At 34.8% G+C, this 18,103-nt stretch overlaps 1 protein-coding gene across 8 annotated transcripts in view; it reads right to left on the bottom strand.

Annotated features, from left to right (window-relative positions):
* Positions 1-18,103, bottom strand: part of rap1gap2b (RAP1 GTPase activating protein 2b) — a 76,316-nt gene that overhangs the window by 1,731 nt on the left and 56,482 nt on the right. For 5 of the 8 annotated variants that reach the window (XM_051092292.1, XM_051092289.1, XM_051092290.1 and 2 more), the window contains 20 exons: positions 18,054-18,095; positions 16,675-16,707; positions 16,354-16,566; positions 16,020-16,123; positions 15,844-15,922; positions 15,157-15,210; positions 12,728-12,811; positions 9,333-9,433; positions 9,094-9,223; positions 8,839-8,994; positions 8,673-8,742; positions 8,067-8,155; positions 6,269-6,409; positions 6,041-6,187; positions 3,101-3,216; positions 1,709-1,813; positions 863-980; positions 682-784; positions 520-590; positions 343-383 (listed from right to left, as the gene is read on the bottom strand). In XM_051092292.1, the coding sequence (XP_050948249.1) occupies positions 375-383; positions 520-590; positions 682-784; positions 863-980; positions 1,709-1,813; positions 3,101-3,216; positions 6,041-6,187; positions 6,269-6,409; positions 8,067-8,155; positions 8,673-8,742; positions 8,839-8,994; positions 9,094-9,223; positions 9,333-9,433; positions 12,728-12,811; positions 15,157-15,210; positions 15,844-15,922; positions 16,020-16,123; positions 16,354-16,566; positions 16,675-16,707; positions 18,054-18,095 (1,965 nt within the window). In that variant the 3' untranslated portion in view covers positions 343-374. The remainder of the gene's footprint in view (positions 1-342; positions 384-519; positions 591-681; positions 785-862; positions 981-1,708; positions 1,814-3,100; positions 3,217-6,040; positions 6,188-6,268; positions 6,410-8,066; positions 8,156-8,672; positions 8,743-8,838; positions 8,995-9,093; positions 9,224-9,332; positions 9,434-12,727; positions 12,812-15,156; positions 15,211-15,843; positions 15,923-16,019; positions 16,124-16,353; positions 16,567-16,674; positions 16,708-18,053; positions 18,096-18,103) is intronic. The other 3 variants (XM_051092288.1, XM_051092286.1, XM_051092287.1) reach the window with 3 other exon arrangements.

Here is an 18,103-nt window from a genome sequence, read left to right as displayed (position 1 = left end):
AATAAGGTGTACATAATATTCGTGCAATATAATATGTCTTCTCTTAATGGATAAAATGTATTTCTAATGAAAATTGTTAAAATGTACATATATATATATATATATATATATATATATAATTATTACAATGGACATTAATTGCACCCAAAATTATAGAAAGACTCAAAAATTGGTCTTCAGATATGAAATTAAAAGCTGTCTATATAAGTTAGGAAGGAGGTCCCTTACAACGGGGATCATCAAATTTAGGGATCAGTGGCATTAAAAAGTTTTTAAAAAATAAGAAAAAATAATAACGGTATATTCAGTATGTGCTATTTATGAATTTTATGAGTAACTTACAATGGTTCAAGTCGTCTTTGACATTCCCTTCACTAATGTCCCTGTGAAATGAGAGTTAAATGGTTAAACTTACAATGAAATACACACACTTAACCAAATGACTAAACCAATACACACAACAGAGAATGATAAAGAATGAATGAGGAACTCCAAAGTCATAAAAGAATGAAGTCTTACAGCAGCGGACTGGCTCAATCTGTCAAAGCGGAACTTCAGATTGGATCTGGGTGAGGTCTTATTCCTAAAATCTTTTAATAGAGAGATATGCAAAAACCGGTGACTCATTAAGCTGTAAATTTTGAATTATTAAATTGAGTGTGAGGGAAGCATCTCCAATACCTGTTGGACTGCGACACATAATCACTGGCGTTCCTGCGCCTTGTCCCTCAGTGCTCAGAGAGCCAAACACAGGTGAGAGACTGGGAGAAATCTGGAGGCTGCTCTGAAGACATGAGAGAACAGATTTAATATGCACATTTCTTATAGCCACAATAATGAATGTACAGACAAACTGACGTACAAGCTCTTTTTCCTCCTGTGTCTCTGGGTCTCCTGCAGCACTGCTGAAGCTGCTGGTGCTGGAGGAGGATCGAGAGATATCTGGTCTTCCACTGCCCTCCTTCAACTTGAGAGATGGCCTGTAACAACAGAGAGAGAAAAAACAAAGAAAGTATTATTAGTGCTGTCAAAATTAGCACATTAATGCAGTGATTGATTTTTCCAGTCTAACGGCGTGGAGCTAGGGTTGGCCACCCCTCTTTTTTTCTTGACAAGAAGTGTGTTTATTTAGTCTTTATGACCACATCATATGACTTTTCAGATGCCCTCCAACTTCATTTCAGCGCCAGGAACAAGTAAAACGATTGCGGGAAAGGTACAGGTGACGAGGAGCTTCAGGAGAACAACAGTGAACTGCGGTCAAGTGAGATGCTGTTAAGCCATATGTCAGTAAAAACCAATTTACCTGTCCTGTCAAACATTACTGTGCTCGTAGCATGTGTGCTTCAAATGTACATAATAAGGCGGTGATGCACACTGTAACCTGTATAGTTTCATATTAATGTGCGAATGAAAGTACAAGCATGCGTGTCAAATCCGTGTCACATTCAGCAGTGGCAGCTCTTAAAGTAATAGCAGCCAAATGAGCTAATAAGCCAGCTGCTGTGATGTCTATTAATCAAAGAACAAAAGAAAAAAGAGGAAATCAATGACTTTTGTAGCTTTAAGGATTCATTTATATGTAATTTGGTATTTAGTGTTTGATAACTTTATTTAATTTCTGTATATTTCCTACTTGCCGAAGGCCATAGGTAAATAATGGTTTTATGCAAAGATTGTTTCAAGTTTACCTAAACAGAAAATTTACCTCTCATTGCTCAGGATCTCTGGAGAGCTAGGATTGGACGACGTCTCTGATCTCACTTCCTGTGAGAGATGGCCGCTATCTAGACTTCTTTGATCACATAGGACACTGAAATAACAGACAAAAATACACACAAATACATTTATCAATTGTTTAGCATTTTAGAGCAGGGTTTTTCAAATGGGGGGACTCCCAGTGTGTATGTGTGTGTTATGTGTTTGCAGTGCTATCAAAGTGCACTTTAAATATTTATTATAAATAAAATAAAATATTTTCCGGTCCTTGACTCTGATTGGTTGAGCTGCGTTTGAAGCTGTTGTAAATTACTCAACAAACATACACTTTTGTTTACATCTGTGTGTTGGTCAGCAACCACAACCGTTTCTGAGGAACTACATTGTTTGGCAGAAGAATAATGTTTTTATTAATGTGATTAAACTTTATTTTCTCTGTTTTTTTTTTTTTGTGAAACCTTACTACGTATATGGAATAACCGTTTACTATTTCACAAGCTGTCAACGTAATAAAAAAAGTAATAGTTTATATTTTATTGAATACATATGTGGTAAGCTAATATTATATATATATATATATATATATATTTAAAATTAAATGAAATGTAATTAAATGTATACATTTATATTTGTACTATTTGCAAGATATTTTAATAATAATTTATGTTTTAATCATCTTAATGTAATATTTTATTAATTTGCTTTAACATAATGACAACACAAAAGACAGTTATTTACTTTTGGAAACAATTGTTCAATAATAATTCAATCATATTAATAATAATAATACATTTTAGAAATCACCTTTATAATAACATAACAGTTTTCTTACACAGTATGTAATTTGTATACATGAAAATATTAGCATTATGAAATTTTAAAACGCAGCTAACATTATATGTTTTTAAGAACATTTTGCTAGTGTACCCATTAAGTTATGAAAACATTATTTCTGAACATTATCTGAACATTCAAACACAAAATGTTTTAAAAAATGTTTTCAATCATGACCAATTTATTATAAAAAGCAAATTCTTTTATTTATTATACAAAACCCTCTAAAACCAGCCTGCTGACCAGCTATGACCATCTTAGGCTGGTTTTAGCTGTTTTTTTCAGCACGGATGAGAATAAAGTCTGTAAATAAAAGTTATTAAAGACTAGATTACTCTGAACTAACATTTTAACATCACTGGAAGATTGTTTGTTCATAACTTTGCCAGAAAGTTCTGAGAATGTTCTCTGTTAGCTAAGACATACTAACACAATGACTAGCTATACATCAAGAGGAATTTTGATTTATACAATTAAATAAAAAACTAATTATAATTATTAATAATTGAGAATGGTTTATATGTGTGTTTCTGTGTATTTGTCAGACCTGCGTATGTGGCGCTCTGACTGTCCATCCATACTGGTGTGCAGCCGCGGGAACAACCCTGAGCGTCTCTTCACTGGGCTCTTCAGAGGAGACTTGGCGCTTGACGTCACCGGAGACTAAAATATATATGAGAAGGTTTTTTTAGTGCTGGGCAACGATTAATCGCATCCAAAATTTCAAGTTTTTGTTTAAATAATATATATGTGTGTCAGAGGTCGCGTTAACCGAAAATTGCCTGTCATTGACTGATTTTTTTTTATCAGTGACAGAAAAATCTGAAGGCCGTTTATCACTTTGCCAGATTACACTGAGGGTGATCTATTGCAAATTGTAGCTGTAATTCACCCCCTGTCTAGTTGGTGGCGAGTGCGTTCCAGTGTGGCAGGAGAGCACGGGATACAGAACAAAAATGAAACTGTCACGCATCTTTTGCTATGCGTTTGATTAAGCACAGGCGAGTACACAGTTTAAACTACCGCAATCTATCACGCCACATTAAGGAGCGCCAAAACGGCATTTATTGCTGTAATTTCCTAATGAAATGGACAGAATTTGAAATCTGAAGTAACAAAGCACAGAGCTCAGCCTATTCCGATTTATAGGATGGGAGGCGCATTATGTACTGTTCATTCATCAACTGAAAACAGCATAGACCAAAAGATTGATTGGGATTTAAGAATTGATTTTGGTTCATTAAAATGAGAATCTATTAAAAAAAAAAAAAAAAATGTACCCAACCCTAGCCTATTTTGTTGCTTTTAAACACTGCGCTGTCGTCCTGTAGATTCATGATTAAAAATGAAATATAAACAAAAATAAAAGCAATAAAATGTGTTATTATAATTAAAATGACGGGTAATAATAGATTATGACTGAATTTGTACGACCTTGTCCGTCAAAATGATGTACAATGTTAAAGTTTAATGCAATGATGTGTTTACTGTGCATATTTATTATGTATATATAAATACACACACATACATGTATATATTTAGGAAAAATTTTATGTTTATGTATTAAATATATTTATATATAATATAAATTATATGATTATATATACAGTCACGTGAAAAAGTTAAGACACCCTATTGAATTCCATGGTTTTCCGTATCAGGACATCATTAAAACAAAACTGGTCCTTGGCCGCTCTTAAAATTTCGAAAATAAAACAACAACACCACATGACAAATTGCACCATGCCATTATTTACTGAACAAAAATAAAGCCAAAATGGAAAAGCCATGTGTGACAAAGTTAGGACATTCTTACTGTTAATATTGGAATTAAGAGGGTAAATAACAGTCAAGCAGTGCTAATCAAATACCTTTGATTAACTGAACATCAGCAAGTCTGAGCACCTCTATAGAAGCATGAGCTTTGGCAATTTGCTAGTCTGGAGCTTTCAGGTGTGTGTTAACACAATGCCAAGAAGGTAAGACATCAGCAATCATCTTAGGGAAGCAATTGTTGCTGCTATCAATCTGAGAAGAGTAATACGGCCATTTCCAAACTATTTGAAGGTTATTTACAAGTGGAAGACATTGAAAACAGACACCTCTCCTTCCAGGAGTGGACGTCCCAGAAAATTCACCGCAAGATCAGACCGTGTAAAGCTCAGAGAAATGGCAGACAACCCAAGAACTACACCTCAGACTCTACAGGCCTCAGTTAACATGGTAAATGATAAAGTTCATGACAATATCATTAGAAAAATATGGGACAAAAATGGCATGTTTGGAAAGCTTGGCAGAAGAAAGCATCTTCTATATAAAAAAAAAACAATGCAGCACAGTTTAGGTCTGCAAAGTTGCATCTGAACAAAACACAAGTCTTCTACAATAATGTCCTTTGAACAAACAAGACCGACGTGGAGATGTTTGGCCATAATGCACAGCGCCAAGTTTGGTGAAAACCTAAAGAGCATATCAGCACAAACACCTCATACCAAAAGACAAGCATGCTGGAGGAGGGCTGATAATTTTGGGCTTGTTTTGTAGCCACAGGACCTGGGCACCTCACAGTCATTGAGTTGGCCATGAGCTCCTCTGTATATCAAAGTATTCTAGAGTCAAATGTGAAGGCATTTGTCCGACATCTAATGTTGGGCGAAAATTGGGTCATGCAACAGGACAATGATCCCAAGCACACCAGCAAATCTACAACAGAATGGCTGAAAAGAAAAGAATCAAGGTGTTGCAATAGCCCAGTCCAAGTCCAGAGCTCATCCTGACTCAAATGCTGTGGTGAGAGCTGTGCATAAGCAAATGCCCACAAACCTCAATAAACTGGAGCAACGTTGAAAAGAAGAGTGGTCCAAATTCCTCCAGAACGATGTGAGAGACTGATAAAGTCACACAGAAAATGAACGCTTCAAGTTATTGCTGCTACAGGCAATTGACTCATAAGGTGTCCTATCTTTGTCACACATGGCCTTTCCCTCTTGGCTGTATTTTTCTTAAATAAATAATGACACAGTGTGATATGTCATGTGATGATGTTTATCTGAGGATTTATTTTCCAAATTTTAAGACCTGCCAAGGACCAGATAATTTTTTGTTATGTCCTGACACAGAAAACCATGAAATTTAATAGGGTGTCCGAACTTTTTCACATGACTGTATATACATGTAGATACATGTATATGTATTTACATATATTTTCAAAATATATACTGTATGTGTGTCTTTATATATACATAATAAATATACACAGTCCACACATATATTATGTACACAAAAATGTTTATATTGGATGTGGCTAATCATTTATTTTGTATGTGATTAATTTTTTGTCATTTGCTGGGTTAAATAAGCAAATTAAGTTATATTAAAATAAAGTGAACTACAAAGTTATTACTCTGTGGCTGTTACCAGACTAACTTGGCCATTCAGATCCAGTTTATTTGTGTTATCTGTGTTGTGAACATAATAAGCTGCTCACAGAGTTCTTGGCAGCCTCAGTGTTGCTATGTGTCAGACCGACCCCGCTCAGGCTGGTAGGTACGCCTCCTCCCGCCGGAGAGCAGCGGCCGTGTTTCTGGGAGCCCACCATCGCCTCCATAGAGTGACTGCGCACGCGCATCGCCCGCTGAGAGAGACAAAAAGACGTTAAAAGGCAAGTTCACCCATTCTGACAAGCTGCACGTGGCTGATCTTTTTGACTTTTTACCTTAATAGACTCCAGTATTCCTCCGTGTCCTCCGTTCTCCATCCTTTCTTCATCTGCGCTGAGAGGATGACCCAGCATTGTCTGTGTTCGCTTGTGTAACTCGTTATGAAGGTTATCTAGCAGTTCTGTTCGCGTTCTCTCCTATTTCACAAACACAATTCATCACGTTTTGTTGAAACTGTTTTTACAATTTTTAAATTTTGAGTCCCAGAGCCCAGATACACAGATTTAATGTCAGTAAGAATATAAAGAAATTAATACTTTTTTGATGTTTTTAAAACTTTCTATTCATCAAATATTCTTGAAAAAATGTATCAGTGTTTCCACAAACATATTAAGCAGCACATCTGTTTTCAACATAATAATAATTGTTTCTGAGCAGCAAATCAGCATATTAGAATGATTTCTGAAGGATCATGTGACAGTGAAGACTGTAATGACAATGAAAATTCAGCTTTGCCAACACAGCAATAAATTACACTTCAAAATATATTAAACTAAAAACTATTTTAAAATTGTAATAATATTTCACAATATTACTTTCTTTTTGATCAAATAAATTCAGCCTTATTGACAATAAAAGACTTTCTTTACAGACCCCAAACTCTATAGTGTACAAACTAAATTCATTAAACTAAATATTCATTGTATTTATTTATGTTTTATACACTAGTTTTTAACAGTAAGATGTTTAATGTTTTTTTTAAAGAAGCCTTTATTTAAAATGACTGTTTTCTATTTAAATATATTTTAAAATGTAATTTATTCCTGTGATTTCAAAGCTGAATTTTTAGCATCATTACTCCAGTCACATGATCCTTCAGAAATCATTCTAATATTCTGATGTGTTGCTCAAAAAACATTTATTATTGTTATTATTATGAGTAGAATTTTTCAGGTTTCTTTGATGAATGGAAAGCTCAGAAGAACAGCATTTATCTGAAATATAAATCTTTTGTAACATTATAAATGTCTTTACTGTCACTTTTGATCAATTTAAAGCATGCTTGTTAAATAAAAGTGTTCATTTCTATAAGTTATTTCCAAAACAAATAAATAAATAAATAAATAAAATTAAATTATACTGACTCCAAGATTTTCAATGGTATAGTTTATAATGTTATACAGCTTTTTATTTCAGATAAATGCTGACCTTTGGATCTTTCTATTCATCAAAGAATCCTGAAAAAATGTACTCAACTGTTTTAAAAATTGATGATGATAACAATAATAATGTTTACTGAACAACAAATCAGCATGTTAGAATGATTTCTGAAGGATCATGTGACACTGAAGACTGGAGAAATGATGCTGAAAATTCAGCTTTGATCACAGGAATAAATTACATATTAAAATATATTCAAATAAAAAACAGTTATTTTAAATAGGAAAAAGATTAAAAATTGTACTGTTTTTGCTGTATTTTGCTGATCAAATAAATGGAGGCTTGGTAAGCAGAAGAGACTTCTTTAAAAAACATTAAAAATCTTACTGTTCAAAAACTTTTGACTGGTTGTGTATTTAAGGTCTCTGACCCCAAATAAGTAATGTATGAAAAGAGTTATCATGTTTGATTTATAATCTGTTCTCATATGATTAGGAAAGCATCAAGCTTTAGGTTTAGGTTCCCCACCCCCTGAGTTATTAAAATGGCCTTGGGGTCTCTGAGACCCCCAGTACAACATAAGGATTATCCATTCAGAGATTGTGGCAAAGCAAAATCTTATCAGGCTTTTGCTGTTTATATGTACATCAAAACTTTAATGCAGTAATAAACGACACTCTATTGTTTCCTCACCTCAAGCTTGGCAAATCGGCTTGACCTGTAGCATGCCAACTCTGCATTGATCAACTTGGTCAGCAGAAACTCTCTGAATTCTGGACCCTAAGAGAGAATACAATGACATGGCAAATATAACAAAGATGCAAGAACAGACAAAACCTTAAAAGACAATGACATGACAAAATCTGGCCTGTAATAAGCATATGTGACCTTCAGAAAAACAACAATGTGACTGGAAACTGGCAGCCACAGAAATATATAATTTTCTTTATCAGATTTTGCTTTGCTCTTCCGTAACAAATATTGCAATTTTCTTAAAACAAGATCAATTTACTTGAAAAGCAAAAATTCTTAAAATATTCAGAGAATATACCTGTTTTACCTTTCTTGTTTTAGGCATAACCTTAACTAAAATCTGTTAGATTTATGCTTTAAAAAAAAAAGTTAAAGTTGTAAGAAAAAATAAATTAATTTGAAATATAATCTAAAAAATATCTTAAAAATGCCTTTATATCTTATACATTCTTTTTAATGATATTTAGATATTTTAAATGGTAAACAAGACAAAATACTGATTAAAAAATGCAGTGTGAAAGCTTTAGTGGTGCATTTGTTTACCTTTTTTGAAGATAGGCGGACTGGGAAGTGGAGGGCCGAACTGTGGCACATCTTCACGTGCTGTGACAGACACCTGCATCATATAATTACAATTCATTATACAGTTTGAATTACCACAGATACCTAATAACCACATTATTTCAACAAAAGAAAAATTTTGATGACAAACCTTGTATGTGGTGTCATCTGTTCCAGGGTTTTCCACTTGAACTAGAATATAGGCATGGAGAAAATTGGAAGCGATCATGTCAGGCACAAAAGGTGTGGGCTCCTCTTGAAAAATTGCAGCCACAATGTCATTCCCAATGTGGCGCTTCCTTTGGACCTATGTGTAGGAAATATAAACATACAATAAATTGTGTCTAGAACAGCATACCAATTGTCCCAACAGTGGAATTGTGTAGATTTCGATCATAGTGTGCACCTGCTGCGTGTCTCCCTCAGTATAAGGTAGTTTAGTGGAGATGTGAAACATGAGTTCCTGTCCTCTGAACTGAGTGTAGACCGACTGAGACCCTGTCTGACCATGAGACACATCCAAACCACCTCGAAACCTAAATATAAGACAAAGTGAAAATTAATAATTGAAAGAGATTTGAATTTAAGGATTTTGTGTGGAGAAGTCCAGTTTTTTTTGTCTCACTTTAATGTTTTTTTGTTTACCCTTTAAAGTCCTGCAGCTCTACACAGTCTCCCAGCACTCGGAGGAACTCTGTAAACGCTGGAGTTTCTTCATTGTTCCCAAACAACTCCTCCTCTGAGGTCTGTGGGCATCAGATAGTATCACAAGACATTAGTGAACAGCAAACGATGAAGAAAACAGCAGGAAGGGAAGAAAGTGTGGAAAGATAACGGGAAATAATAGATAAAAAACCTCACATACGGTAACAGCTTATTGATTTATTGCTTTGGTGATTTAGATCGAAGCAGCTTGATTAGAAAGCTTCTGTTAAAGTGTCCTTGAGAACCTCAGCCTGGATGTCTTTGCTATTTATCTACCTTTTTCTTCCCGTAAGAGCGGGCGTGGCCATTTGTAAATTGTATGTGTCTGGCTTTTTGGTCTCATCTGCATCCAGCTATTTTTTAGCTGTACAAAATGTTTTGATGTTGCAAACTAGTGTGTCTTATCCTCAATATTAAAAGTTAAATTAATGAAATTTAAATGGAATGAATAAAATCTTTCCAGACTAATATTAAATATCTGATATCCTGTATGTATATATACAGGTGCATCTCAATAAATTAGAATGTCGTGGAAAAGTTCATTTATTTCAGTAATTCAACTCAAATTGTGAAACTCATGTATTAAATAAATTCACTGCACACAGACTGAAGTAGTTTAAGTCTTTGGTTCTTTTAATTGTGATGATTTTGGCTCACATTTAACAAAAACCCACCAATTCACTATCTCAACAAATTAGAATACTTCATAAGACCAATAAAAAAAAAATTTAGTGAATTGTTGGCCTTCTAGAAAGTATGTTCATTTACTCTATATGTACTTGGTAGGGGCTCCTTTTCCTTTAATTACTTCCTCAATTCAGTGTAATGGAGGTGATCGGTCTGTGGCACTGCTGAGGTGGTATGAAAACCCAGGTTTCTTTGACAGTGGCTTTCAGCTCACCTGCATTTTCTGGACACTTGTTTTTCATTTCTCTCTTGACAATACCCCATAGATTCTCACACCAGCACCATGGTCATTTAACCAACTTTTGGTGCTTTTGGCAGTGTGGGCAGGTGCCAAATCCTGCTGGAAAATGAAATCAGCATCTTTAAAAAGCTGGTCAGCAGAAGGAAGCATCAAATGCTCTAAAATGTCTTAGTAAACGGGTGCAGTGACTTTGGTTTTCAAAAAACACAGTGGACCAACACCAGCAATGCACCACCAGCATTGCACCCCAAATCATTACAGACTGTGAAAACGTAACACTGGACTTCAAACAACTTGGGCTATGAGCTTCTCCCTTCCTCCAGACTCTAGGACCTTGGTTTCCAAATGAAATACAAAACTTGCTCTCATCTGAAAAGAGGACTTTGGACCACTGGGCAACAGCCCATTTCTTCTTCTCCTTAGTCCAGGTAAGACGCCTCTGACGTTGTCTGTGGTTCAGGAGTGGCTTAACAAGAGGAATACGACAACTGTAGCCAAATTCCTTGACACGTCTATGTGTGGTGGCTCTTGATGCCTTGACCCCAGCCTCAGTCCATTACTTGTGAAGTTCACCCAAATTCTTGAATCAATTTTGCTTGACAAACCTCTCAAGGCTGCGGTTCTCTCGGTTGGTTGTGCATCTTTTTCTTCCACACTTTTTCCTTCCACTCAACTTTCTGTTAACATGCTTGGATACAGCACTCTGTGAACAGCCAGCTTCTTTGGCAATGAATGTTTGTGGCTTACCCTCCTTGTGTAGGGTGTCAATGATGTATTTAATACATGAGTTTCACAATTAGAGTTGAATTACTGAAATAAATGAACTTTTCCTCAACATTCTAATTTATTGAGATGCACCTGTGTATATATATATATATAAAGCTTAATGACACAGATTTTTTTAAATATCTGAAAGTACATTTAGCATCAGTCAGTCAAGCATTATATGATATTATGATAATTTAGCATTAAACTTTAGTAATTAGAACTTAAGTAATTAGAATAACCATGTTTGAATGCATATTTGTCATGCTGACTGATTGTAAGACTGGTGTTGGTGCTAAAGATATTGTTTGTAATTTAGTGCTTCTGTAAAAAAGGGAAAATAATACTGATAAGATGACAAAACTACTACGAATTCTAGTACTAATAACAATATAAAACGCACTAAGGATTAATAATGAGTTGCTGGGTTTATGAATATTAATCACGTTGTCTGCGCTCGCTCAAACTGATTTGCTGAAATCAAAACAAGGACGATAATAGGTGAGTGCCAGCCAATAAGATTGCCGTTTGCGCATTAGTTCCGCCTACTACCGGAGAAACCACCAGTTCTCAAAAGCTGAAGAATTCCAAAGGAACGCCAATATTTTGACAGGAAAATACAACAAAGAATATCGTTTATATAGTTTACGTCAATTCCTCTTGGTATAAGACTCTCTTGCTCTGTATCTTTCTTTTTGTGTGTATGAGACAAAACCAAGCGGCAACCTCCCGCTCTCTCTATTGAAACTAACACGGAAGTGACTTAAACTGCAATTCAACTGGCCGCTAGAGACTGGCTCCAAAAGGGAGTCAATCCCATGTTAAAATGCCCAACCTTACAGCAGAAAAAAATGTTTACAGCCTGGTACAAAAAGTGGTTTTAGTCTATATAGCTAATGTTACCCCTCATGTCAACTGTGAGGGGGGTGAATTTTTTTATAACTCATCCGTTTAAATTATATTAAGTCTTAAAGTTCTGCATAATTTAGGGTGTGGCCACTTGAGTGACAGGTGGATTGCCGCGGCTGTCACCACCGTCGCACTAAGTGGGCGTGGTTTCAACAACCAGCTCCACCCACGTCCCGCCTCTTTGCCCATTTTCGATTATCCGGGAGTGATGTGCAGTGACACGATTCCAAGATGGCGACGGCCGACCCCGCCCACTAAGAGCTTCAAAAATGCTCTTCAGAAACCTACGGGTGACGTCACGGACACTACGTCCATATTTTTTTACAGTCTATGAACAAAACGACAGCTCGTGTGCTTTCACACTGGAGTCTACGGCTTGTTAAATACAGGTACACTGATGAACTGAAAAATAACAATATATATAATAATATTATAATAGATTATAGTAACGCCGTCTTTTTTGTCAGTAACAGTAATGGTGTTGTAACGAAAACAGTAATTCGTCTGATTACTTGTTACTGAAAAAAATAATGGCGTTAATAAATGCCGTTATTCCCATCACTGATTATAACTGGTTTGTAGCGCAAACAATTTTACTGTTTACTGCATGTTGTTATTCTTCTCATTATTTCCCTAATGAAACAGACGTCTCACCCATAGGCTTACTTCTGCGTTAAAGAAAAAGGTGGATAACAGCCAGTGAACTGCATACATTCAACATCAACATCCTCACCTGCCCAAACCTTTGGTAGACGACGCCAAACTTAAAGGTGTTGTTTAATTCATGCTCATCATAATTCACTATTAACTGAGAGCCCTGCAAAAAGACAAACATAAACAAAGACAAAATATTATGCTCTTTATCAGTACAGCTTTGACAGACTCTTCAGTCACACTAAAATTTCTGAAATAGCCCCTCCCATGCAAAACAGTGCTTATCTCTTAAACTATTTTGGTACTGACTAAAATGCTTTCTTTAATAAACAAGCTGCCAAAACAGTTCTAGTGCATTGCAAAACATACTGGTAATTTTTTAATCTGTAATGGGTTTTTATCTGACACATTAATATCTCGGCTAGAAGCAATATTGTGTTAATGAAATATGCAATCCCCTCACAGAGATCATTAAAACCAATCTGAGGGATAAACATCATGTAATTAAAAAAAAGTTCAAATACATTATTCATATTTTAAACTGAAACATATAGTGGCCAACATAATATTTTACATGTGTATGTAAAAACATTGCAAAACCGTTGTGGGAATGAGTAAGGAATTATAAAACTAAAGATATTTTATAAACTACTGTTTAAATGTTTAGGGTCTGTACTATGGAAGCCTGTTTCCGCCAAAAATAAAAACAGGCAATTGCGACTTTTTATATCACAATTCTGACTTTTTTTCTCGGATCTGTGATAGATAAACTCGCAATTGCATGTTATAAAGTCAGAAGTGTTAGATATAAACTTGCAATTGTGAGTTATAAAGTCAGAATTGCAAAATATACAGTCACAGTTATGACTTTTTTCTCAGAATTGCGTGATATAAACTCACAATTGCAAGAAATAAAGTCAGAATTGCAAGATAAAAACTATTGCAATTGCGAGTTTGTATCTCAGAATTCTGAGAAACTCGCAATTGCGAATTATGAAGTCCAGTTTTGAGGGGAAAAAAGACTATGTTTGCAAAATTGCAAGTTTGTATCTCACAATTCTGACTTAACTTGCAATTCTGAGTCAAAAAAGTCACAATTGTGAGTTTTTATCTCGCAATTCTGACTTTATAACTCACAATTGCGAGAAAAAAGATCAGAATTGTGAGATAAAAAGTCGCAATTACCTTTTTTTATTTTTTATTCCGCGGTGGAAACGTGCTTCCATACTATATGGTTTTTAAATATTTTTGAAAAAAGACGTGCTCGCCAAGGCTGCATTTATTTGTTTAAAAAATACAGTAAAAACAATAATATTCTGAAATATTTTGCCATTTGTAAAATAACTGCTTTCTAGTAGTTTCTAGAAGTAATCAGTGTCACATGATCCTTCAGAAATTATTCTAATATTCTGATTTGGTGCCTAAGAAACAGTTCTTTTTATTATCAGCATTAAAAACAGTTGTACTGCTTTATATTTTTGTGGAAACAATTATAGATATATTTTCAGGATTATTGGATGAATAGAAGGTTCAAAAGAACAGAATATATTTGAAATTGAAATCGTTTGTAACTTTATACTGACATTTTAAATAATTTAATGCATTCAAACTGAATAAAAATATTCAGTTTAGTTTATTTTCATAAATTATAGTACCCAAACTGTTGAACAGCAATGCATATAATACTATTTATAATTATATGTGACCTTGGACCACAAAACCAGTCGTACAAGTAGCACAGGTATATTTGTAGCAATAGCCAACAATACTTTGTATGGGTCAAAATTATTGATTTTTTTTTATGCCAAAAATCATTAGGATATTAAGCAAAGATCATGTTCCATGTTGTACATTTGTACATTTCCTACTGTATATATATCAAAACTTAATTTTTGATTTGTAATATGCACTGCTAAAAACTTTTCTCAATATTTAGATTTTTTTGAAACCTCATATTCCAGATTTTCAAATAGTTGTATCTCAGTCAAATATTGTCCTATCCTAACAAACCATACATCAATGTAAAGCTTATTTGTGACCCTGACCACAAAACCAGTCTTATGTAGAACAGGTATATTTGTAGCAATAGTCAAAAATACACTGTTTAGGTGAAAATTATAGATTTTTCTTTTATGCCAAAAATCGTTAGGATATTAAGTAAAGATCATGTTCCATGAAGATACTTTGCAAATTCCCTATCGCACATATGTCAAAACTTAAGTTTTGATTAGAAATATGCATTGCTAAGAACAACATTTAGACAATTATATAGGCGATTTTCTCAATATTTTGATTTTTTACACCCTCAGATTCAAGATTTTCAAGTAGTTGTATCTCAGCCAAATATTGTCCAATCCTAACAAACCATACTTCATTGGAAGGGATATTTATTCAGCTTTCAGAAGACGTATAAATCTCAATTTTGAAAAATTGGCCCTTATGACTGGTTTTGTGGTCCAGGGTCAAATATTACAATATTAATAATAAAATCATTAATCTTGAACTCACCTTTGGATACAGCACAGGACTAAACCTCAGACCTACAATGTCTTCACATAGTAGCTATAGTGAAAATAACATGACACAAAAACACAAACAGCCACTTAGTCAACAAACAGTAAGACCAGTTACAGTTCACTCACTTAATTTAAAAAGTGGTCACATACATTTCATAATTATTTTAATTATTTTTCACTTATGTTACTATTTTTCCACAGAAAACATATGTTGTTTTTCATTCAAATCTTCCACCCTCTATTTGACCCTATACGGTCTGTTTTTTTACACTGCGGCTGTAAGAAACACCACATTTGCATGTGAAATGCTAAACTCCCTCCACTCTGATACGGGTTGTGGGTTTACTGTCATATCCAATATATTTTTAACATAATATACTTTGACCTCATCCATCCTTCAATAACAGCCTCTTTGCAAAGCTGCATTATGTGAGACAGATTCACAAAAACAATCGGGTGAAAAGAATAAATAAACAAGTACTTGGATGTTTGAATATATATTCCCTTAAAAAAAATGTTAGTGCACATACTCATCAGTCTAACCTTTTAAATGGCAGACGACATACTGGTAAATAACTGTTTACATTTTAGAAATGATTTTTAGTTCTCTACGTCAGTCGATAAGACTTAAGGGCTTGTTTAAAACCATTGGACTATCTGTGCAGGGCACAATCATTACCTTTGCTAACTGAGGGACACTGGGGAGCTCAGTCAAGCCCGCCAAAGAGATCCTGTCGTAGATTGTCTTTGATGGAGTCCTAAGCGAGGCAGAATTTAATAGAAAAATGCAATCAAACGTTTCAAAATGTGCCAATCATGTAATTACACATAAGAGATCGAAAGGGCTGTTATTACCTGAGAATGATGTGCAGGTACTCTTGCTCCTTCACCTCCTCGTGTCTGAGGGACAGTACGAGGTTGCCATGGTTACTGGCCGTGCAGTAGAAGTTCAGATGTTCCTGAGACCAGCAGATAAGAGGAAGCGGTTTAATTGCAAATGAATCTATCGCCGACATAAAGAACAGTGCGTTAAATTGCACCGACTGCTGAGTATCACAGCTCTGGCAATCAAAAATGACCTGTGAACAAGCTGTTTAAAATGATCTTACGCAAATATTTGCCAAAAGCTCTTGTCTGATAGACTGGTGGACTGGTTTTACAAAACGTAATTGCGTAACTGAGTTCTCACCCTGCCCAGAAAGTGCTTGCGGTATGCGCGAATGGCATAGTTGCTCTCCAGTCTGTAGCCAAACTGTCCTGAATTGCTTCCCTCTCCATCTTCCTCCTCACAGAAGCCATTCTCCCAATTTGGGATGGCAACAGGGGCTTCAGGATCTTCTATCCAGTAACCCCCGAACTGAGGCAGGATGACCTGAGGGTATGGCTCACCCCGCTGTAACACCTTTAAAAGAAAAATCAAAGTTAGGAAGAGAGTGACGTCTGATACACAGTCCAAACACATCACATAAAGTGTTTTTAGAAGCATATATTATTATAGTAATTGCTGTACCTCCTCTATCCGTGGGAATGGAATGTAATCATCCTGCAGGAGTAAACATAATATTACATACATTTCATAAGATAATGCTGTAAATGGAGATGTTCACAATGCTTTGGAAAGATGTTTGTGCTATGACAGGAAGTGTGTTATAAGGCATATTTTGCTCATGCGACCACATAATATGAGAAATTACATGCAGTCCACACAAAGCATCACAGTCATGCTTACAACAGAGATTTTTATGCGGCTGTCTGAACACATGCGTTTGAGGGAAGGATCTTTTTGTTATTTTGCTTAAAATATTTAAAAATGCTTTTTATACTGTATAAAATGGGGTCCAAATGTCTGAGCCCAAGTGAAAATGCTTCTACTTTGCATTTGTCTAATTTAACACATTCCAGTCATTCTAAATTATATTAGCATAACAATTTATTTTAAAAATCGAAAAATTTATTTCAGAATGTTTTATTTTTAGTATGCCCCCTTTTTTAAAGGATTAGTTCACTTCCAGAATAAAAATTTCCTGATAATTTACTTTTAACCATGTGTTATCGAAGATGTTCATGTCTTTCTTTCTTCAGTCGAAAAGAAATTAAGGTTTTTGAGGGTTTTTCTCCATATAGTGGACTTCAGTGGTGGCCAACAGGTTGAAGGTCCAAACTGGATTTTCAATGCAGCTTCAAAAAGCTCTACATGATCCCAGTCAGAATAAGTCTTATCTAGCGAAACGATTGGTCATTTTCTGAAAAAAAAAAAAAAAAAAAATAAATAAAATTAATGTAATTTACTTATTTAACTATGCAATGAGAATGAGAGTTGATGAGAATTCTTTGGCCAAAAAGTATATAAATTGTCATTTTTTTTAGAAAATGACCAGTTGTTTTGCTAGATACGATCCTTATTCCTTGGCTGGGATTGTGTAAAGCCTTTTGAAGCTGCACTGAAACTGCAATTTGGACCTTCATCCCGTTAACCATCGCTGAAGTCCACTATATGGAGAAAAATCCTGAAACGTTATCCTCAAAAACCTTAATTTCTTCTCAACTGAAGAAAGAAAGACATGAACATCTTGGATGGCATGGGGTGAGTAAATTATCAGAATTTTTTTATTCTGGAAGGAAATTAATCCTTAAATAACACAGAATCTAAAATATTTGTTCTAAATTTTACTTCATAGTTTTTTTTCGAAATTCTAAAACTTAAAAAATCCAGGTTTGAATTTGATCTTCAAAGTGTTTTAAGACTTTTGGACCCACTGTACAGTATAAAATGTTACATACAGTACTTTTGAGAAGAATGCCAGCCTCATGCAATGAAAATACTCCAAGTTTGAAAAACATAGACAAGCACTGAGTTTAACCTTGTTAAATGTTTTCAAACCCTCTGACCTTTAATCTTTGTGGCCTCATTTCCTCCACCTCAGAAACCTGCTAAAGGG

Source organism: Labeo rohita, chromosome 21, assembly GCF_022985175.1.
Source record: "Labeo rohita strain BAU-BD-2019 chromosome 21, IGBB_LRoh.1.0, whole genome shotgun sequence".
NCBI classification, from domain to species: domain Eukaryota; kingdom Metazoa; phylum Chordata; class Actinopteri; order Cypriniformes; family Cyprinidae; genus Labeo; species Labeo rohita.
The sequence above is the reverse complement of the archived record's forward strand: the minus strand, read 5'-3'. Positions and strand labels throughout refer to the sequence as shown.